Source organism: Solenopsis invicta, chromosome 13, assembly GCF_016802725.1.
Source record: "Solenopsis invicta isolate M01_SB chromosome 13, UNIL_Sinv_3.0, whole genome shotgun sequence".
In the NCBI taxonomy this organism is placed as follows: Eukaryota; Metazoa; Arthropoda; class Insecta; order Hymenoptera; family Formicidae; genus Solenopsis; species Solenopsis invicta.
Genome location: NC_052676.1, coordinates 15248845 through 15274130, shown reverse-complemented (window position 1 = coordinate 15274130; position 25286 = coordinate 15248845). Strand labels below are relative to the sequence as shown.

The 25286-nt window shown below is 33.1% G+C and overlaps 1 protein-coding gene across 4 annotated transcripts in view; it reads left to right on the top strand.

The window, feature by feature from the left end:
* The window catches only part of LOC105198953 (brain protein I3), a 62623-nt gene extending 37458 nt beyond the window's left edge, over nt 1–25165 (top strand). For 3 of the 4 annotated variants that reach the window (XM_039456836.1, XM_039456838.1, XM_039456837.1), the window contains 4 exons: nt 20635–20944; nt 21036–21155; nt 21330–21492; nt 21575–25165. In XM_039456836.1, the coding sequence (XP_039312770.1) occupies nt 20635–20944; nt 21036–21155; nt 21330–21355 (456 nt within the window). In that variant the 3' untranslated portion in view covers nt 21356–21492; nt 21575–25165. Of the gene's footprint in view, nt 1–20634; nt 20945–21035; nt 21156–21329; nt 21493–21574 lie in introns of those variants that run through there. The other variant, XM_039456840.1, reaches the window with a different exon arrangement.
* The last annotated feature ends 121 nt before the right edge of the window (nt 25166–25286 follow it).

The following is a 25286-nucleotide window of genomic DNA, read 5'->3' as shown; positions in this document are numbered from 1 at the left end:
ACCGATTCCGAGCAGGAGTATCCTATATAGTGGCCAAAGTTCGCCACTTCCGAAAGGGGGAGGTGGTGTAACGTTACGCCTTTCCGCCGCCGAACGCAACGCGTAAGAGCAAACACGCGCGCGCGTTCAGCTAAGCATGCCGCGATCACGCGCTGCCATGCGTGCCGCGCGCCGCGCTCGGCAAGCGTCCCTACTCCGGCCGGCCCCACCACGCGCGCTGACTAGTACATACGACCGCGCGGACTGCTATATAAGCCGGCAGCGAGCAGCCGAGATCAGATCACTCCGAGCCACCGATCTCAAACCTACTCCGCTCCTGCGCCGGGTATTCTCGACGCTCCTTAGCTTGGGCATTCTCAAGCACTTCCCCGGAACGGGCATTCTCGTTCTAACTTTCTCGCGACGGGAATACTCGTCGGTCCTAACGGCTGGGAATACTCGGCCAATCCCATCCTCCGTTCCGCGACGGGAATACTCGTCGTTTCCGCGGCTGGGTATTCTCGGCCAACAGGAACCGTCCGTCCCGCAATTCCGTTCTCGGGGATTCTCGAGACCCGCACCACCGTCGGGGATGCCCGACACCGTTCTAAGGCTCATTCCGCAAACCTGTTCCCTACGGGGTGACAACACCCCGCAGGGAGAGACCGCTTAGGTCTCTACCGTCGACCGCACTCGCGTATCGCGACTGTCCGCCGCGCGGGCCAATAGCGGCCCGTTTAACTGTACGAAAAGTTAGCCGCTTCGCGGCCCTCCGATCATTACTTCCGAGCGCTTGGCGCACAATTCCTGTCCGTTCGTTACGGAGTTTCTGGAATCCGCTCCGTTTAAATAGTAAGTACGCCGCGAATACATCGTGACCGTTCTCTTAGTTTCACGCGGGCCGACGACCGCGCAATTAAGCACTCCCGTGCCGTACTACCAATCGCGGCGTTCCTAAGATACGTACTCCTAAGTGTTTTAGATATTAAGTGTACCACGAATATATTGTGACCGATCTCTTGATGTCACGCGGGCCGACGACCGCGCAATTAAGTGCCGCAATACTATTCGAGTAGTTCAGTGTTACCCGATAACAATATCGGATCTGTATCGTTTCATTTTGTACTAAAGCATAGCCAAATATATTTACCCTCTTTCGTTTTCACTACCAAACCACGGCGTTATCATTGAATACGAACCCGGACACCCGGCGAGCACATCCGAGCATCCTGTCCTGAACCTAAAATCCCGTAACCGACACCGAGAAAGTACCAGCGTTACACAGGCATTTCACCTTCATTTTTTACCTTTCCAAGGTCGCAAAAACAATTTTTTCATAAGACAAGTTTGATGTAAAATTTTCCGCTCTTTTGAAATCCGCAGTCAAAAATAGAGTGTCCCATTTAAAAAAACCATCGTGACCTTGAAATAACCTTCAAAATTGACCTCAAGGTCAAAACCAATGGTACAATTGAATGACCCCCTCTGTCCTGGTCAACTTTTATCTAAACCATTTTTTTGTAGATACCGTTATTTGGAAGATATTCGAGTCCATAGATTAAAATGACTCACCCTGTGTATATATATAATATATATATATATATATATATATATAGTAAAGTTGTATGTTACAAGTAAAAGATAACTTTAACGGTATTAGTTATATAAAAAAAACGTCGCGTCAAGTACGCTGCTGCTAGAGATTTTGCCCATCTTTGATTTTATTTGTCACATAATTTGTTGCTCTTTGGTACGGGAGTGACCCGTTTAACCACGTTGCGATTGATCAGTCATTTGAGCAGCTGGTGCCTACAGTTTTTTCACTGTTTAATACAGTAAATGGCTGGTGGCAACGTGGTCATAAGACTCCCACCCCATCGGTAATAAATGTACTTGGAATATTTTTTATTTCACTTTTTTTTTATGGTATTATATATTTGATTTTATTCATTGCAGTTTGGTTGGTTTAATTTGGTTTGGTTTTATATTGTAACAAAAATATACTTGGCGCTTTTTTTACATTTTTAATGTTTTTTAGGCATATTTATTAATAGATGAAGATTTAATTATAATATATTGGCGAAGACGCCACTTTCAAAGCAGGCAGATTAATTGCCTGTCCCAAATTTTAACATACGCCCGTGTAGAAAATTAAGTAGGGATCTGATCGGTTTTCCCCAATTATGACTAGAATCTGACTAAAAAACCTCATCAGAATTTAGCTGGGAAATGTCTCACTGTTAAAAAGGATACCGATCAGAAAAACTTAAAGGAATTCAATCGGATTTACTAGCCGGATTTCTCGTCGATATTTACATTCTTATTTGGATATATATAAAGAGTATGATAATAGCTACCAAATGTTGAGTGAAATAAGGACAATTAAATATTTGGTTAATATAATAAAAAATAATTCTGCAGTTTTTAAAATATTACAAAATGTAGCAATAGTTTCTTTAGAAAATAAAATTATATTTGATTATCTCAACCAAATATTTTATTATCATTATTTCATTCAATATTTAGTAGCTATTACCAAACTTTCTCAGTGTACAAGGAAACAACAAAATTTAATTCAAAATATTGTATATAACATTTTATTTTGATAAATTCTAGCATTAATTAAAGTACTAATTTTTCTTTGAAATTCAATTGGTATATATTTTCGAATATTAATTTCGAATATTCTTCTTGAAATTTCTTTTTTCTGTCTGCGACTCAGTCTTACTGTTAAATTACCTTTCATCCAATAATCTACTATCAATTTTTTCATGACTTCAATATAACCTAAATGCATTACATTCAATACAAATATTTTGATCATATCAATTTCTGGAATAATATTAAGTAATGATGTGACAGCATAATGATGTTCTGGATCACTTTGTACTCTCATTATTTCTTTCTGATGCATTTAGCTCAGTGTAAACAGTTCTGTTACTTATTCTTGTCTCATACACAGTACATTTTTCACATGCACTATAACTAACCTCCATGTCCTTTAATTCCTTTTAAAAAAGAGCGAGCGAGACTATCACAAATAAAACATTTAATATAAGGTTTCATTAAACGATTTGAAATAAGCAAGCCATCGTGTTGTAATCAGAGATGTGAATTATTTGAAATAGATGTATTTAAAATAGAAATACAAAATGCAAAATACCTATTTTGCATTTTGCATTTAAAATGCATTTTTCAAATCCTATTTTATATTTCCATTTAAATAGATTTTATTTCCTATTTTTTATTTTCAAAATACATTTTTCTCATAAAGTACATATTAATCAAGATATTGATATGATGTGATGTATGTATGTACACCCAAGGACTTTGATTCTATCCATGGGAAAATTTTCCAAACTGAGAAGTCACCACTTTCTACATACTCGCAGTTCATGATTAATGAAACGACTAGAGCTTATTGGTCGGTATGTTAATCATGAACTGTAAGTATGTAGAAAGGTAGCAACTTTTCAGTTTGGAAAATTTCCCCATGGACAGAATCAAAGTCCTTGGGTGTACATGGTGCATTCCAATATACACTAGTGTGCATTCCAAAATTTACTGGCAATACTGTTAGCATGTCGTCATCCTTGTCTAACATTTAGTGAGCAACAAAGATAACGATAGCTGATAGTACTGCTAGTGAATTCCGAGATGCAGCCACTGCCAGTAGTACATACAATAAATTTCTGAACATAACCTTGGGCGCGTTTGGATTAGAGTCCTATACAGGGTGATTCAGAATAACCCGTTGTCTTTCAAGGAACGTATTCCTGGTCGAATTCTAAGACGATTTTTCCTTTGCCAAAAATTTGTCAGACGCTTAGATTTTGAAATATCAGCCGATTAAGTTAGCGTATCACGGGTCGAATACAGATGGTACGCAGGGGCGGCGCACTCACCGTTACGCGCGGGTGTGTCGTGAGGTGCTGCGCTCAGCTGATACAACACACAAGTCTTTCTTCCCTCTCTCTCTCTTTCTCTCTCTGTCACATCACAATGCTAGCTTTAATTTAAAAATGTAATTAATTTTCTTCTTAATTTTAATGATTTTAATAAGAGAAGTGCTAGGAAATTCTTTGTACAGTCGAAGAATCGAACAAAGAATTGCACGAAATCTACGAAAGAGAGAAAGAGAGTGAGAGGAGAAAAAGACTTGTGTGTTGTATCAGCTGAGCGCAGCAGGCACTTCACGACACACCCGCGCTTAACGGTGAGTGCGCCGCCCCTGCGTACCATTTGTATTCGACCCGTGATACGCTAATTTAATCGGTTGATATTTCAAAATCTAAGCGTCTGACAAATTTTTGATAAAAGAAAAATCGTCTTAAAATTCGACCAAGAATACGTTCCTTGAAAGACAACGGGTTATTCTGAATCACCCTGTATATCAGAGACCCGAAATCGACAGCCATCTTGAGCTCATTGTAAGATTTGACAACATCAAGGTGTAGCACATATGTCTATGGTGCAGCTTTTTTCTTCATAGAAGCAGCACAATAAAGTTGGCATCCTACATAACCTGCATAAGTAAGAGTTACTTCAAATTGTTTTGAAATATTTGACACAGGAGATCTCTTTTTTTTAAGAAATAAAAGCCTTATTTTATGTGAAGTGACATTTATAAAAATCTGCAACTCAAGCCGGAAAGTAATAAATAATTTAACAACTTCTTAATTTTTGAAACATCACTAACTTACGGGCTCAACATGGCGTCGATACATTTAACCAATCAAGAATTTGGACGTCGATTTCGGGTCTCTGCTGTATAGGACTTTAGTTTGGATATGATGTCCGAACGCGCCTTTTGATTGTGTAAGGTTAGGTTAGGATAGTGGTAAATATACCGGCGCGTTTTGTGATTAACGGAAATACGCAATTACACAGGCTTATATTTTATATTCTTGTTATTATATAATTTGGCGTTTTTATGAAGAGCTTTTTGTTTGTTTGCTGAAAATGAATGTTGAAAAAATGTAAGTATTATTTTTATTGATATTCCAATAAAATAGCCATTGTTTTAAGATGAAGATTATGTCATAGACAATAAATGTATTTTTAGTATTTTTACCTAGTATCTGTGTTAACTGTTCATGATTTTTTCTTCATCAAATAACTTGTACATTTTTACTTTTTCTAATCCTACAAATTGAATAATAATTTGGATGTATACAGAAGTCTTCATTTTATCAAAGTTCCTCATTGTCATTATATTATTCTAGAAGTTCATAGTGCCACAGATAAATACGGTAGTTAGGGGTATAGGTATTATTTATAGATAAAACTCTATTAATTTGTCTATATAATATTTATTTGTGTATACAAGCGTAATTATTTATCAATTATTTCTTTTAGATTAAAGAAACATGATGTGAATTGTTTGATGAATCATAAAATATTTACCTTTACTTTGTTTTTATGTAAATTTAATTATTAACATACTTTTTTAGGGATGAAAATTTGCCACTAATTTTAAAACATTTCTTTAAAGATGTGAAAAAGCATGATGATCATGAAAATGTGTCTGCCGTGTGTATAACATATGCAAAAACATTAAAGGGAAGTTTTGTTGCCACCACAAACTTTTTAAGTCATTTAAAAGTAAGGAAATATTTTATCTATTTTTTTAAGAAAAGGAATCAGAATAAGTTTTCTACTGCTTATAAATTATAAAATTAGTTTGCACATTTATTTATTATAAACTGATAATATAATAATATTATTATATTATATACACACACACACATATATATATATATATATAATAATAATAATAATAATATAATATATATGGAAAGACTATACACACGAATGTTATATATATATATATATGTATATATATATATATATATATATATATATATATATATATATATATATATATCAGAGTGTCCGGGAATTAGGGAACTTACTGCTTTGACAACTTAAAGGAGACAAAAAGGGACAAAAAAGTCTTATACCATTTTGCGATATTCGCTATAATTATCGAATTATAAAATAAAACGTATGAGCCAATGTGCGGTGACGCTGCGCCATCGCGCCTAGCTCGTAGGCAAGAGCGCGCGGCGGGACAGATGACGCGTCGTTGTTTGAATTTACACGGCGCGACGGTCTAAATTCGCCGCACCGCGTGTACATACGCTGCAAAAAACAAATGTGTTATTTTAGCTAAAACGTCTTCTTACACATTTGATAAATAACACATTTGATTTTTGCAACGTATGTACACGCGCTGCGGCAAATTCAGATCGTCGCGCCGCGCAAATTCGAACAACGACGTGTCATCTGTCCCGCCGGGCACTCTTGCCTACGAGCTAGGCGCGATGGCGCGGCGTCACCGCACATTGGCTCATACGTTTTATTTTATAATTCGATAATTATAGCGAATATCGCAAAATGGTATAAGACTTTTTTGTCCCTTTTTATCTCCTTTAAGTTGTCAAAGCAGTAAGTTCCCTAGTTCCCGGACACCCTATGTGTGTGTATATATATATATATATATATATATATATATATATATATATATATATATCAGCTGAATAAGAATAGGATGTCCCAAACTATGCTCTTGATATATATATATATATATATATATATCAAGAGCTTAGTTTGGGACATCCTATTCTTATTCAGCTGATCGGTGCCTTACTATTTCACAAACAATATGCAATTGAAGATTCATTTATAAAACAATAGACAAAAAAAATATTAGAAATCTTACAATTAATGCATACTTTGAATCTTTTTGGATTGAAAACATTAGTTCGAGACTGTCCTCAAATTATGCATTCAACATATAAATTATCCTCACATTATGCATTAAACAACTGACGGACATGTCCCCGAATTATACTTTCTACATGTCTTATGGATATACAATGTCTTCAAATTAAACATTCTATTTCTATACTTTTAAAATACATTTTGTCCTCAAAGTACGAGTTATATATTTATGTTTTACAAAAACATTATATAATGTTAACTCTGAGGACAAAGTACATTATAAAAGTATAGAGATAGAATGTTTAATTTGAGATCATTATATTCCCATGAAATATGTCGAGTGTATAATTCGAGGACATCTTTGGTAAAAATTCCATTAGAAATGGATAGATTCCGTAATAAACGTTATTTCAACATTTTATCCATTTTTTGATTATTTTACTGCCCGTTTCTTTCTCTGTTATTATAGAATCTATCCGCTTCTAATGGAATTTTAAGCAGGGACTTCCATTTGATATGTCAAACGTACGAATTTGAGGATAACATGTTGAACATATAATTTGACTTATACATTCACTAAACAGTTTTAGGAAGCAACAAGCATATATATAAAATTATTTACTATTATCAATAATATACTCACTATGACTACATTAACTACGTCATTTGAAAAAAAAATTGTGCAAATTTTATTTTTGTTTTAAAAGAACTTTTAGCAAATTTTCTATAGAAAAAAACCATAAATGTATGAGCGCAAACTATGGATTTCTTTTGCTTTCATTATCTAAACAAATCATGTTTTTATAAGATTAATATAATAAAATATTTAGTCTTCAAGAAATACGTGCTGCTCTAGGCTATTATTAGCAAATTTCTTCGACTTTAATTCTGAAATTTTTTTTTAATGCAAAAAATGTTTTAATATTAAAAAACTTTAAAAACAATAAAACAAAATAATTTTTTTATGTAGAATATGAACATAAAGTATAACTATAAATTAAAATTTAAAATATGAAAGTATTATGATAAAGATTTACTTTAAAGACATAAAATATAACTTACAATTGTTAAAGTGAAATTATTCACTTCTAATTAGTGCTATGATTCATCCATAATATACAATTAAAAATTTATACAGTTACGAATTAAAAAAATAGAAATATTGCATATCTAAAAAATTGTTTAACAATATTAGGCATTAATTGCATATTTTCTTGAAATTATACAATTGATGTATCAAACGTAAATGTCCTTATATTAAACATTTTATCACTCAACTTTATTAAAATATATATTATATCACAAAATATTTGAAACATTTTATTATCTACCCTTTTATTTTATACAGTTTTTATACCAATTTTTTTAGTAGAACATATGATTTCAGTTTAAGTTAAAAAAATTATAGATAATTTATTATTTGACGTTCATAAAATTTCTTGATAATTTTTTATATTTAAATATTAATTTATTAACATAATATATCGTTGCATATTATACCTTTACACTAAAGGCAATGACTAGAGACTGTCTTCAAATTACATTAACTATATATGAACACATGAAAATTCATAAATTAAACATTTTTCTTAAAATTTTAAAGACATATGTTCTCTATGTCAGTAAAAACGATTTATACCAATATATCTAGACATATTTTATACAGTTGTAATTTTTATATCGAAGATTCGTGTACGAAATAAATTAATTTTTATGACTTAAATCACTGACAAACAAACATTTATATCTACACGGCATAAACGTTGAAATCATATTGATCATTACGGAAATTGTTCGTTTACTTTGGAGACAAAAAAAGATCCCAATGCATGCGATTAATCATAAATTTTGTTAGACAAGTCCCCAAATTATTGAAACGCTACAGAAGTATGCGCTAGCACAAACAAATGTATCATCATATGCTCTGGACATATAAAGTCGATTCCAAGCAGTTTGTCGGTAAAAGTTACAACACGATGAGATATGATCATCCCTTTCACATCCTAGAGATCATAGTTACCAGGCAAGTTTTTTTCAAACGGTCCGACACCGTTCGAATGTCTATTGTCGCATATAACAAACAATTCCCCCCCGTTCGAGAATCGCGTATACAATTAGTGTAAAGCAAAGTTAAATCGATTTTAATTACAAACGACGCTAAATTTTGCGAATATTGCAATATGATAAAGGATATTTCTGCTTATTTTGTATGTCATCTGGAGAGAGATGGAAATCTTTATAGCGAACACCCTGTATACAACAAGCGACGATCGCGTGACAAAGCAACTTGTAAACATCAACATTCCCGCGCTTAACAAGGAGTGTGCTCAAGGTTGACCACCCAATCCTCTCTACGAATGTCCGTTTGGACATTATTCTACCAGATACTAACCGACGGAAATATTTTAATGTTAATTTCTTGTTTACTGACGTATAGATAGCACAATATATTCATTCCATTTGCTCATCTGATTAAACTGTTAAACCCATCATTGATTTTCGTGTTAGAAATAATTTGAAGTCGTATGATTTTATTTCCTCAGCCAATAAAATATAGCTTAGTATATCATTACACATTTAAATCTTTTCATTAAAAGCATTGTTTGGGGACAATCTTTAAATTGTACAAACTATGTATGCACTCAAAAACGTTCTCAAATTAACGGTCAGTTTTGGACTTTTAAAGGCATGTGTTCCGTGTGTCAGTAAAAAGGTTTTATCTAAATTCTTCTAGATATATTTCATATAGTTGGAGTTTTTTAACCGTGGCTTCTTGTACGATAAAAATAGATATTTATGTTAATATCTTTAATCAGTGACAAAGATTTAGTTTCATTCGGCATATACATTGAAATCATTTCGATCTTTACGGAGATTGCTTTCTTACTATGGAGAAAGGAAGGACCAACGCAATTAATCAAAAATTTCTTTGAGACATGTCCCCAAAGTATTGAAATATCCCCGAAGTATGCGTTGACCCAAGCAAATGTCTTCATTAAATGCTTTAGACATATATAATCTATTCCAGGCAGTTTTCCGATGAAAGCTAACACGCTTTGAGATACGTTCACCCTCTCCCACTCCAAGCATATATATTTCCGTGAAAACTGTTTTTCAAATGGCCAGACACCGCTCAAATTTCTATTGTCGCAGATAACAAACAATTCCCCCCGTACCGCAAACAGCGGACGGTCATCTCTAGCAGCGCGTATACAATTGGCGGGAAACCGGGTTAAGTCGTTGATTTTAATTACAAACGTCGTTAAATTTTGAGAACATTGTAATATGATAAAGAATATTTCTGTTTATTTTGTATGTCATCCCAAGGGAGGTGGAACTCCTTTTAGCGAACACCCTGTATGTAACAAGCGACGATCGCGTGACAAACGCGACTTGTGTACATCAACATTCCCATGCTTAACAAGGAGTGTGCTCAAGGTTGACCACTAAATCCTCTCCACGAATGTCCGATTGGTTTCTGTCCTAACAGGCATGGGCCGACGTGGCAATATTTTATTGTTAAATTTTTGTTTACTGACGTATAGGTACCACTATGTATGCATACAATTTGCTCATCTGATTAATCTATTAAAACGGTCATTGATCTTCATGTTAGAAGTTATTAGAAATCGTATAATTTTATTTTCTCAGCCAATAAAATATAGCGCAATATATCATTACACTTTTAAATCCTTCCACCAAAAACATTGTTTGGAGACAACCTTTAAATTGTACAAACTATGTATGCATTCAAGAACGTCATTTAATTAACTGTTTTCTGGAATTTTAAAGGCACCTGTTCCGTGTGTCAGTGAAAAGGTTTTATCCAAATCTTTCTAGAGATATTTCAAAGAGAGTTAGAATTTTTAACCGTTGGTCCTTATACAAAAAAAAAAAAAATATAAATATTTATATTAATATCTTTAATAAGTGACAAAGATTTAGTTTTATTTGCCGTATGCATTAAAATCATTTTGATCATTACAGAAATTGCTTTCATTCTAAGAAGGAAAGAAAGACCAATGCAATTAATCAAAAATTTCTTTGAGACATGTCCCCAAAGTATTGAAATGTCCCCGAAATATGCGTTGATCCAAGCAAATGTCTTCATTAAATGCTTTAGACATATATAATCGATTCCAGGCAGTTTTCCGATGAAAGCTAACACGCTCAGATACGTTCACCCCCTCCCACTCCAAGCATCTATATTTCCGCGGAAACTGTTCTTCAAATAGCCAGACACCGCTCGAATTTCTATTGTCGCACATAACAAACAATTCCCCCCGTACCGCGAACAGCGGACTGTTATTTCTAGCAACACGTATCAAATTGACGGGAAACCAGGTTAAGTCGTTGTTTTTAATGACAAACGTCACTAAATTTTGAGAACATTGTAATGTGATAACGGATATTTCTGCTTATATTGTAAGTCATCCCAAGAGAGGGTGGAACTCTTTTTAGCGAACACCCTGTGTGTAACAAGCGACGATCGCGTGACAAACGCGACTTGTATACAACAACATTCCCGCGCTTAACAAGGATTGTGCTCAAGGTTGACCACTAAATCCTCTCACGTGTGTCCGTTTGGTTTCTGTCCTGACAGGCACGGGCCAACGTGACACTATGTTATTATTAAATTTTTGTTTACTGACGTATAGGTACCACTATGTATTCATACAATTTGCTCATCTGATTAATCTGTTAAAACCGTCATTGATCTTCACGTTAGAAGTTATTGGAAATTGTATGATTTTATTTTCTCAGCCAATAAAATATAACTTAATATATCATTACACTTTTAAATCTTTCCACCTAAAGCATTGTTTGGGGACACTCTTTAAATTGTACAAACTATGTATGCATTCAAGAACGTTCTCAAATTAACTGTTTTCTGGAATTTTAAAAGCACATGTGTCAGTAAAAATGTTTTTTACAAATCTTTCTAGATATACTTCAAAGAGAGTTGGAATTTTTTAACCGTTGGTCCTTGTACAAAAAAATAAATATTTATATTAATATCATTAATCAGTGACAAAGATTTAGTTTCATTCGCCATATACATTGAAATCATTTCGATCATTACAGAAATTGCTTTCTTTCTAAGGAGGAAAGAAGGACCAATGCAATTAATCAAAAATTTCTTTGAGACATGTCCCCAAAGTATTGAAATGTCCCCAAAGTATGCGTTGACCCAAGCAAATGTCTTCATTAAATGTTTTAGACATATATAATCGATTCCAGGCACTTTTCCGATGAAAGTTAACACGCTATGAGATACGTTCACCCCCTCCCATTCCAAGTATCTATATTTGCGTGGAAACTGTTCTTCAAATGGCCAGACACCGCTCGATTTTCTATTGTCGCACATAACAAACAATTCCCCCTGTACCGTAAACAGCGGACGGTCATCTCTAGCAGCGCGTATACAATTGGCGGGAAACCGGGTTAAGTCGTTGATTTTAATTAAGAATGTCGCTAAATTTTGCGAACATTGTAATATGATAAACGATATTTCTGCTTATTTTGTACGTCATCCTAAGAGAGGGGCAACTCTTTTTAGCGAACACCTTGTATGTAACAAGCAACGATCGCGTGACAAACGCGACTTGTGTACATCAACATTCCCGCGCTTAACAAGGAGTGTGCTCAAGGTTGACCGCTAAATCCTCTCCACGAATGTCCGATTGGTTTCTGTCCTAACAGGCACGGGCCGACGTGGCAATATTTTATTGTTAAATTTTTGTCTATTGACGTATAGGTACCACTATGTATGCATACAATTTTCTCATCTGATTAATCTGTTAAAACCGTTATCTTCATGTTAGAAATTATTGGATATCTTATGTTTTCATTTTCTCAGCCAATAAAATATACCTTAATATATCATTACACTTTTAAATCCTTTCGCCAAAAGCATTGTTTGGGGACAATCTTTAAATTGTACAAATTATGTATGCACTCGAGAACGTTATCAAATTAACCATGTGTTCTGGAATTTTAAAGTCATATGTTCCGTGGTGTCAGTAAAAAAGTTTCATCCAAATCTTTTTAGATATGTTTTATACAGTTGGAATTTTTTAATCGTTGGTTCTTGAAATAAATATTATTTAATTATGTACAACTCGAAAAACGTTGTTATAAAACCCTTATGTCTGAACTTAATGTTTGTTTTGAAATTATCAGTGTAGATGTTAATTTGGTAACGTTTTCATCAGGATATTATATCTATTGTATAATTTGGAGACAGTTTTCCATCAATGTTTTTATTAAAATATTTTATAATACATAAATATAAACTTGTATGCTTTTTTATTGCCTTGAAAATAAAATTTTTAATTACATATTAAAATTATTAGTTATTTTATTACTATTTATCTAATACTGACGTAATGATACTAGAATTGACTAATAATACAATAATTAGTTACTATTAATCTTTTAATATGTTTTTACGTTCTTCTTAAAAGTAATACATGTAAAATATGCATTATATGATTTAATGTAGTCAATGTATTGTTTGAGGACATGCTTTTAGGTGGCGCCATTCTACAGCCCGAATCATATAAAATTTTTACCCCAAAGTATGCGTTAAATATAGAAATATATAAGTCCCCAATGTATGCGATAAAACTCAAATTTTTTTGAGACCAGTCCCCAAAGTATCGAAATGTCCCAACAGTATGCCTTGGCCCCTTGAAAGTATCCTCATAGGATGCTCCTGGTGTGTGTGTGTGTGTGTGTGTGTGTGCGTGTGTGTGCGTGTGTGCGTGTGTGCGTGTGTGCGTGTGTGTGTGTGTGTGTGAGTGTGTGTGTGTGTGTGAGTGAGTGTGAGTGAGTGTGTGTGTGTGTGTGTGAGTGTGAGTGTGTGTGTGTGTGTGTGTGTGTGTGTGTGTATATATATATATATAACATTTATGTGTATAGTCTTTCCAGAATTTAAATCGTCTTTCCCAGTTTTTCTATGTATTACTCTTAAATTTCAGATGCTACAATATTTTTCACGTACATTACGACATTGCACTGGCGGATATACATATAATAAATACATCCAATTCTACAACTGAGCGTTTTTAAGCGAATATGATTGGTTTTTTTGTTTAAACTCTAACAATAAGAATTTGTCCTATATTTATTCACTCACTAAGTGCTCAGTTGTGCATTTAAAGCTGTGCAGAATGATATGCACATAGTAAAAAAGAGTCTAAACTCTTTCTGAGAATTTAGAAAACTTTTCTAATCTTAATTTTTTTCTACATTTAGACAAAAGAGCATACAGATGTTTTGAAAGATTACGAAAAATTAAAAGCTTCTAATATAATGAAAAGAAAATCTGAAGAAAAAAGCACTGTTCATAAAAAAATAAAGCAGACAACTTTAAAGGAAGCTAGTTTTAAAGCAGTAAATTTGGACAACTTAATTGTGGATTTTGTAATAGAAACTAAGTCACTTTTGTCTATTGTAAAATCTACAGCTTTTGCAAAATTAATAAAAGGCGCAAGTCAACTTTTGAAAACACCCAAAATTTTGGGTAGGCATTCACTTATACGTAGAATTGAAGAGGAATATCATCAAGCCGTGATTGAGATAAAACAATCTTTACAAGCTGCAAATTTGGTGTGCACCACGGCGGACGTTTGGTCATCATCAAAACGTAGCTATTTAGGCATGACAGTTCATTGGATCGACAATAATACATTGAAAAGAAACGGCGCTGCCATTGCCTGCAGAAGATTCAAAGGAACACATATTTTTGATAAAGTAGCCGAAATAATAAGTGAGGTGCATTCTGAATTTGATTTAAAATTATGCAAAATTACGAAAACAATCACCGACAATGGTTCAAACATAGTAAAAGCGTTTAAAGTATTTGAAAGATCCGAGCCTATTGTCACATTAGATTGTCAACAAACTAATTATTATAATGTAACCAACGATGCTGAAGATAGCGAAGGTGAAATTGATGGAGACAATGATTTACTTCCACAAGTTTTTCTAGAATCGATCGAAGACTGCACAAATGATTTTGAATTGCCTAGTCACAAAAGATGTGCTACACATACGTTACATTTAATTGCAGCGATAGATACTAAACAAGCAATGGCAGAAAGCAATACTTATAATATACTTAGAAAGCTCACAATTCGGCTTTTGGGAAATGTCAAGCACTCTGGAATGTATGCGCAAAATCACCAAAAGCTTATTTGGATACAACAAGAAAGGCTTCTACTTCTCCATGCCCGACAAGATGGAATTCTTATTTTAACAGCGTGAACGATCTTTTAATTGTAAAGAAACATTTGAACAAAGCATTAAAAAATTTGAAACTTACGCTGTTTAAGGAAACAGATCTACAATTTTTAAGCGAATATATCAAGTGTTTGAAGCCGATAGCCGAAGCCATACAAAGTTTACAAGGAGAAAAAGATACATATTATGGTATGTTGTTGCCTGAATTAATGAGGATTATCAAAAATTCTTTCACATCTAAAAATGGAAAATCTTAAATATTGCGGACATTTAGTTGAAATCATCGATAAAAATTTAAAACGGCGGTTCGAAAAATTTTTACTATTTAAAACAACGGCAAACGATGCCATCTTGGCATCAGTAGTTCATCCTTTCTTTAAAATAAAATGGGTTCCAAAAGAAAAAAAGGAATATGTCAAAACATTATTTATAATGGAAATACAAAAATTACATCAAATTGGTAATAAGGAAAATAATAATACAGAAGAAAAGAAAAAAGACGAATATTTCATGTTTTAAGATGATTCATCAGATTCATCCACAAGCGAGACAACAGGAGATTTAGAGGCTCTTTAATATTTACAAGATACAGACACATCACTTTCAATGTTACAATCATATCCAACAGTCAAAAGAATATTTGTGAAATATAATACATGTCTTCCGAGTTCAGCGCCAGTAGAACGCCTTTTTCATACGGCGGATTAATTATGAGACTCCACAGAAGAAAAATGGGAGATTCCCTATTTGAAAAACTTGTGCTTTTGAAAGCACATTCCAATTTTAAGAAAGCAGGTTATTTTAAATATAAATTAAAAAAGTATATAAAAATATACATATATATGATAAATATCATATTATTATGCAAAATAAAAACTTTATTTAGTCCATTGATCAGTTGAATATATAAAGAGAGTGAGACCTATTTTTATTTTAAAAAAGCATTTTTAAAATACCTATTTTCCATTTTCTATTTTAAATAGGTGTATAAAACTCTTTTATATTTTATGTTTTCAAATAGGAATGTTCAAACTATTTTATATTTTCTATTTCAAATTTTATATTTTCTGTTTAGACACCTATTTTGCACATCTCTGGTTGTAATATATTGATGTCATCAACAAATTTATATAAATATTGGTTAATATTATTGGGCTTATTATTCCTACAATATATGCCGACAACAAACGGTTTGTATATATCAGGCTCATAATGAATTTTACATAGAATAGGCCAAAGTTGCTTTTGACTTGATTTGTATAATGGTACGCCATCAACATTTATTTGTAAAGGTATTTCTCGATCATGCAAAGCCGTATTAACACAGCTTTGTAATCCCTCACGTAAATCAAAATATACGTACTGCAATGATATTGTTCTTCTTCTGCATCTATGAAAGTTTCGATATTAAAAGTGTATTTCGTTTTAATAAAAGATTTTACAGATGCTGGCAATTGTGGTAGGAGGTTAATTCTTAAGATATCCATTAATTTTTATAATACTGCTTGAGAGATATTATTGTGTAAGGCCCATTTTTCTATTTTTAACACTTCATTTTCTTCTTCTCTTTCTTGGTCTTCTTTTTAATTTAAAAATTTATGAATAAAATATTTATTATAACAGAATGTTTTAATATATCTTTATACATACTTTTGTCAAAGTCAATATCTTCTAACGCACTTTCTAATGCAGAATTGTCGTTTATTGATACATCTATAATATTATTTCCTTCAAAGGATTGTACAGAAGAATTTTCACAACCATCAAGGTCTAAGTTTGTTTCTTCTTCTTGACATGATATAAGTTTTTTTTTCTTCTTACATTAAACTTCATTATTGTTATCTAATACTGAATCAATATTGTAATTAATTTTATATATATTATTTCTATTTATACTGATAGATAGATAGGTAGTCGAGTAATTAAATTAGTTTTTTGTCATGTTACGTCTGACAAAAAATTTTTTATTTTCTTGCGCCATCCGTACTAATAATAGCCTAATTAAAATCCGGAAACATCCTCCGATCAATTAGATAAATCCTACATCAGTATCATAAATCGATATCGCTTGATTTCAAATCTCATATGGCTTGGCTACATCGCGGTGCCGCCTCTTCGACGCGCAACACCCGCGAGCATCTATTGGCGCGAGACAAACATCGTGCGCGCAACCCCTCGGCTCGCGACCCCCTCTAATATCATCGAGCTCCGCGTTTTGGAATTCTATTCATCTTTCCAATCAAATATAAAATATTAGGAACGGCAAATTTATAATTATTAAAACATGATCCATTCATGGACGCTTCCTACTGCTGCGCCATGCAACTCTGATCAAAACAACTCTAAAATCGCGGCCAATAAAAATGCCAAACAATTTTGAATCAATTAATCCCTTACGAATAATAATGAAACCTTAATTTTTTATACGGAAACCTGCGTGTGCTTGGCGCTATCGCCTCGCACACTCTCAATTATAATATAATTTCTATTAAATTCTATTAATTTTCTGAACACTGGATTTCGCGTATACCAGGGCTTGGTATGCGGTGCCCCCGCGAGTCGCGATCCCCGGAGAAGTCTACAAGCGCCTCGCGCGAACTATAGGCGCAAGCCGCGCGGTTGTGAGCGGGGCGGGCTTCTAAGGGCCACGCGTTACGAAAAACTATCGCTCCGAATTTTCCGCGAACCTGAGGAATCGTCCAGCGACACCTCTTGCCCATATCCTTGCCTATATAAGGTGCGAAATCGGAGCTCGAAATTTAGATCAGTCTTGTTGATCGAGCGAGAATCGCTGCCATCGGCGACCGCCAACGTGCAGACCTCCAGGTACGATCTCAGCGACGGGTGAGTCTTACTCCTGACGAAGACGTTGGTCTTCGGGGTGGTCCCGGTCGAATCGCCTTTTTCCTACTCTCCCCCTCCCACCAGAGATCCAGAGGGTTGAACCACACCTAGCATTAGCTAGAGTGTGGCCTCACTCGTTTCTCTGTCCTTTCCCCCGTCACCCTAGCATCGAGGAAGATTCGCTAACGCGACTCCTCGGCGTCCTCCATCCTTCTCTTTTCCGTCCCCGCCGAAGAAGATTCGCTAACGCGACTCTTTGGCGTTCTCCCTCTCTTCCCTTCCCGCAGCACCGCAGAAGACTCGTTAACGCGATTCTTCGGCGTCTTTCCATCCCCTCTCTCTTTCTCTACCCGGATCCGAAGCCTTCTCCTAGACAACCTCTACCTGCAGAAAGGCATTCTAACGGGTATCCACTTCGACCCAATGGATTCGTCTCTCACAACGTATACTCGTATTTTCAATTGGTTTTCAATCATTAATAATTTGTCTCACTAAAATTCGTAGATCACTCACACTGACTTCTCTCTAGCAATCACTATCGCTTTAAATCGATTCTTCAGAAGACCGGTAAGTCATCTGCTCATTCTTACATTCACGTAGCAATCCTTCTCTCATATTAACTCAACCATGTCTCTCTTGAAGCACATATGGGCAAACGTAAGGCACGCCGGCGGTAGAAAACGTTTTTTCCAAAAAATGATGCGGAAGCTCCACGCATTCGGAGAGTTTGACCCTTCAGCGTTTCCACCACCGCGTCTAAGCTCCCTACCCTCACCGGTGGAGGTAGAGGAGGCTTTGAACTCCGACTATTGATCAAGCCCGAACTTGAGCGGAGGTGAACCTCCAGAGGAGTCATCCGTTAACGCCTCTGCCGTTAGGCCCAATGTTTTGGAGACCTCGCGACCAGACTCTGCGGCAACTCGCAAAAATGCAGTCTCGAGCTTTGAGAAGCGCCGGTCTGCACGGGGAACCACAGATTTTGCTCCAGTGCGTATTATGACCCGGCCCTTGCCCCTGTCCATCGCCGCCAGGAAACCGACCAGGTCTCCCGCAGAAACCCCGGTACTGATCTCGCGAAGATTACCGGCCATTGTAAAGGACGTAAAAATTAAATTAATCATAACTAAGGATCGGCACGGGAACATCCGCTTTACCCACAGTTAAACTATGTAACCACCGTTCAACTTCTTTGTATGTAATCACGTAAATATATATACATATTTAATCTAACATCACATGCATGTCACTGTTATTTAACCCCACGCCAAGCTCAATCACGCATTTCAAATCTCCTTCCATTACAATGAAATTCTATTAGAACTTTCCAAATTCACTGCTTATTCATTACATAAATATATGTACTCTCTCAGAACATCTCCTCTCCTTGCATAAATGAATTGTCGTGTATCGGGGCGTGTTATCGCACGATTCCCCGACTGGTGACAGCTGCCTTAATACCAAAAACCAAAGAAACTCACGTCCTGGATCGCGAGTCGCGTGAATCCGCGGACGTAACAGTCATTAAAAAAATTACGAATACAATATTTATGAGAGGCCAGAACATTATAATAAGTAATTAAATTAGAAAAATTGTAAATGATCAAAAATCCGTTTTATTTTTTAATAAAAAAATTAAAAGAAAATTTTTTGTAAAGATATTAGTAAACTATAGAAGTAATAAACTTTCTACAAGTCTAGCTACAAGTTTTAAAATAAAATTACATTTATTAATATTGTAAAATATATTTATACATATATTATTTACTTACTATTTACATGTGCTTGTTGAATTTCCTGCTGTACTTCTTTTTTCAAATGTCTATTGTCTTTTCCTTTCTCGAGCTTTTCTCTTATCTGATTTACTAAACATTGTACGAAAAAAATGGAAGGCAAATACGACGTAATATAAATCCGATTGATTAATGGATTGAAAATTATTATAATTATTTTCAGGTTAGTTTCTTATTTATTGACAATTGCCAAAATTAGGTTTTATATTTAGATTCCTACAGGTATTTCCTACATTTTCCCGTTTTTATACGCGATTGCAACGCTGAGTATGAATCTAGGAATTACCTATTAGAATCCGAGCAGAATAACTAGACATTTACTATCGTGTATAAAAGTATGATTTTTTAATGAGAAACTGATCAGAAATTTTTACATTTTTCTTACAATTCGTCAAAATCAGATTCTACATTAGAAGAATAAGTCAGAATCCTTTTAGTTTTTCTTTCTTGTGGAAATCTCATTGAAATCCAACAATAAATGTGATAAAGACGGAGATTTCCACACGGGTGGTTCTCTCTATACGTTCTGTGATTCTCTCTTTCACTCACATGCAATTGGACGTATTATGCCCGTTTCCTCCAATGTGGTTCAACTCAGAGTTCATGTGAACTTTGTTCAATTTTAAACGCAGTTTAATCTTCGGTCAACTCGTTTTGCTTTCCTCCAACTTTACCTTCGTTCCGATCAACTGATACTCAACGTATACTTCGTGCGTGTTAACTCAAATTAAATTTGTATCAAGTAATGCGATTCGTGCACAGCTAATGAGTGTGACGGAAAGAGGGAAAGGTTGGGTAATTAGCATGGGTAACGAATCCCGGAAAAAATCTGGACGGCAATAAGTTTTGAGGTAATTAAGTAGAAAAATTGAAAAATATTTAAATAATCTTTAATATTGTGAAATAAATCGGAATTTAAGAATATGTATAACAAATAAAAAATAAAAATTTGAATAACTACTTAGATGTAATCGAATAAATTTAAAGATAACCTTAAAAGTCAGGCGGTATGTTTCATCAAATAATCCTTAAAAAATTCTTTTTTTAGAATTCATGCAGTTTTGTTTATGAAAATATGGAGCAAAATAAAAAAGGAAGAACCAAGAATTTTACAGTATCGGAGAAAATGCTTCTCATTGAATTAGTGCGTGAAAGATGTAAAATATTAGAAAATAAAACAACAAATACAGTTTCTGTGAAAGAAAAAGAAGATTGTTGGGAAGACTTGAGACTTAATTTCATGTACCGTTCCAATGGAGTTTCACGATGTGTACAGTCTCTAAAAACATGTTGGGACAATATGAAAAAGAGAACTAAAAAACAATATGCTGAAGAGAAACAAGCAATTTATAAAACTGGTTGATATCTATTAGCATTTACAATCAAAGAAAAGCAATAAAAGATTGATGAATAAACTATTAGATTCTATTATTTTATTATATTTTTTAGGCGGAGGACAATATAAAGCTATAAGTGATCCAGTAGCTGAGCGAGTACGGGAAATAATAAGACCGTCAGTAGAAGGCTTATTGAATGTTTTTGATAATGACTGCATCGAAGGATCTCAAAGTATGAATTATATGATATACTATATCTTATTTTATTTCTGTAATATTTAATTAATGTCAACAGATTTTTCATAAATTACTAATCTTGAAATGTAGTAATGTTTTAATGTTATATAATTAATTTATTCCTCTTATATGCATTTCCTATTGTAATGTTATTTTATTTACTTTACAGTTTTGATAAAAATGTGGAATTCGTAGAAGAATAGCTGGACTACTCAAATGAAAATATTATAGGAGGTGAAAGCGATATAGAAGAAGGTGAAGATGATAAGGAAGAAGACATAGGTGATACGAAACATGATGGTGAATTTAACATGGAAGAACCAGTGTTAAACGTATGTTTATAATTACATTTACTTATAATAATAAATAAAAAATCAGATAAGAGTTGTAATCATTTATATTTGTACCTTGTAGTTTCTTCAAAAGGATAAATTGATCTGGAAAAATTGGAATCCACAAAAATTAAAAACACAAATTAGTGTACCACTTAGAACATCTGCGGCGACTAAAAGAAAATCTACAGTGGATCATTCAGCAAGAAGAAAAAAAAATCAAAAGTAAATGATTTCAGCCCGTTAATATTTAAAGAAGCTAAAAAAACAAGCAATCAGTTAAAACAAAAAAATACTAACAATAGCAAAAACAAATTTGAAAAATTGGTAGATAATAAAATTGACTTAATTAATTTAACAATGGATAATGGAAAAGAGAAACACGAAAAGAGAACACGAAATTAAACTTTTACAAGTTCAACTGCAAAAAGAACATTTAAAAGTAGAAATAATGCAAAAAGAATTAGAATTGAAAAATGTTATCTTAGAAAGAGAACAAAAATTAAACATATTACGAATATAATTGTTTTTTTAATAAGTAAAAGATTTTTAAGTTTTATTAGTTTTAAATAAAATTTGATTTTCCAGTTATCTTCATTATGTTCTAAAAAAGTTTATTTTTTTCTTTCTTATTATTACAAGTATTTTTTTTACCAAAAATAAAACCAAAGGTGTTCCTGATAAGTATTAACTTGGATCCTCATGCAGACATCGGCTTTTTGACACCGGGTGCTAATTAATAAAAAACGAGTAAATAGCAAGTTATTTACCCCCACCAGCCATTTTTTACCAATCAACACTCGGTGTTAAAGCGCTGATGTCTGCATCATGATCTAGACTTATTTGTTGTAATAAGATTATATTCTTATATATAGTTATATATACATATAAGTTTATGAAAGAAGTATTATATAGTGTTACTTGTGATAAACAACTATTTGTTTTAATAGATAAATTGTTTTACACATTATTGTTTGTTCAAACGGAAATGAAGAACAACAAGAAGATACTAATCTATATCTTCCAGCATCTTGGAATGAAATAGTTAATTATAGTAATATGAATCCTAATACAAACAACAGAATTCATATTGTTATAATTAAATATTCCAAGATGCTGGAAATATAGATTAGTATCTTCTTGTGGTTCTTTATTTTCGTTTTAACAAATAACAATGTGTAAAACAACAATCTAGGATTCATATAGTACAACCAGTGCCCATAGAATTATTGCTGTGTTACAATTACCAGACTTCGACTACATTTCATAAAATTTCCTACGACTAATAATGAAATAAAGATGGAACAATTAGAATTTTGTAAAATCTCTCGATTTCCAAGAGTTGTAGGCTGTATAGATTGAACACACGTTTGCGTTCACTCGTTTGGTAAGCAGTTATATTAAAAATTTCTTTATGGTTTATTTAAAATATATTTACATATGTAAAACTACAAGTCTAACTATTAAATTTTACACTTGTTTTACTTATATATTGTAGGTACTGAGAATGCAGAACTATTTAGAAATAGAAAGGGATATTTTTCTTTAAATATGCAAGCGGTGACAAACAGTAATTTAGAAATAACTGATATAGTAGCTCGGTGGCCTGAATCGGCACACGATAGTACCATTTTTAATAATAGTCGATTGCGTGGTACATTTAAACAAGAGGCATTCAGGAATGGACTTTCATTAAGAGATAGTAGTTATCCTGTAAAATCGTATTTAATGACACCATTGCTATGGGCACTGGTTATACTATAATTAATAATAAAACTGTACAAACTAAATTTTAAGTATGTCAACTGGTACAGTACAACACTACATTTTAATGTTTTTGTTCAGTAAATTTTTCACAAGTTGTAAATTTACTTATGTATGTAAAAGGAAAAAAATATTCTTACATAAAAAAAAAACAATATAGTATATTATTTAACACATAGTTTATTATTAGATAATGTGTGTGTGTATGTGTGTGTGTGTGTGTGTGTGTGTGTATCTTTAATTAAAAATGAGATTTCGACTAAATATAAGTGCTAATGTTAAATAACATACAAGAAGCATTAATATTGTCATCCAATAAATATATATATTTTTATTATAATTAATTTTTTAATAATTTTTTGTTTACTGTATAGATTGCACCTCTGTTCGACTTTAATTGTTTGATAAGTAATTTAATTTATTTCTTTATTGTTTATTTAAAATATCTAATCCATAATTCAGGTTTCCATAATTCAAACTTCAGTTTTCACTCGTTCCACGACAGATATGTAATCAAAAAATAAATTTTATTTATTTATTATTAATAAATAAATTTTATTTGTTTTTTGTAAATAAAACTTTATTTTGTTGCTGGTACAGTGAATATTTTATAGTTTGTTCAATAATTGCGTATTTTTTCTAGCAATTTTTTTTAATTTTAATTAGCTTATAATAAATTGTAATACAGAAAAGTAATTATTAATATAATCCTAATATTTTGTCAATAAATTATATACATTTTTTTTACCTTTGAAAATAGTTATTAATAAGTCTTCTTCTCTCGATTGCATTATCATTATTTCTGTTATCTGCATTTTCAGGGATTCATATTGCCATAATTAAGTATTTCATCCCGGGATGCTGGAAGATTTAAATTAAGATCTTCTGGGTCTTCATCTCGATTTTGCCGAGCAATGTTATGTAAAACTGCAGTAGCTATTATTATAGCCACTACTTTGTCTAATCGCACACGTAGCCCTAATGCTAAAATTGGAAATCGTCTTTTCCAAACTCCGAAAAGGCGCTCAATTATATTTCGAGTACGTATATGCGCTTCATTGTAAAGCTGCTCCGCAGGAGTTTGTGGATTTAGCAATGTTGTCATTAAATACGATTTTACAGGGTAACCACTATCTCCTAATAAAAGTCCATCCCTGAATGCCCCTTGTTCAAATGTACCTCGGAATTGACTTTAATTATTAAAAATGGTACTATCGTGTGCCGATTCAGGCCACCGAGCTACTATATCAATTATTTCTAAATTACTATTTGTCACTGCTTGCACATTTAAAAAAAAATATCCCTTTCTATTTCTAAATAGTTCTGCATTCTCAATACCTACAATATATAAGTAAAACAAGTGTAAGGTCTAATAATTAAACTTGTAGTTTTACATATGTAAACATATTTTAAATAAACCATAAAGAAATTTTTAATATAACTGCTTACCAAACGACTGAACTCGAACGTGCAATCTATACAGCCTACAACTCTTGGAAATCGAGAGATTTTATAAAATTCTAATTGTTCCATCTTTATTTCATTATTAGTCGTAAGAAATTTTATAAAATGTGGCCGAAGTCTGGCAATTGCGTTTGTAACACGGTGAATAATTCTATGAGCACTGATTGTATTTACTCCAGCAAAATCACCTACAGATATTATAAAAGATCCTGTTGCAAAAAATCTGAGTGTTAAAAGTAATTGCTGCATTGGAGTTATAGGATTATTTCTGTAAAAATATATTAATTAATGGTTTTCTTTGATATATAATATGTATAATTATTTATAATTATTAAAAGATAATTAAGGATAATTATAATTATAAAAAAGTATACATGCCTATTAGATAAAAATGTTAATTCTTCTTCTATGTTATTTAACACTAATAAAACATTGTTTTTATTTAGCCGAAGTCTCATTTTAAATTCTATTTCATCTAAATCCTCGAAATAATTCATACGTAATTTAAATTTTTTGTGTCTCCTATTTATATATCTTATTATATTTTCATCATCAGATGATGATAA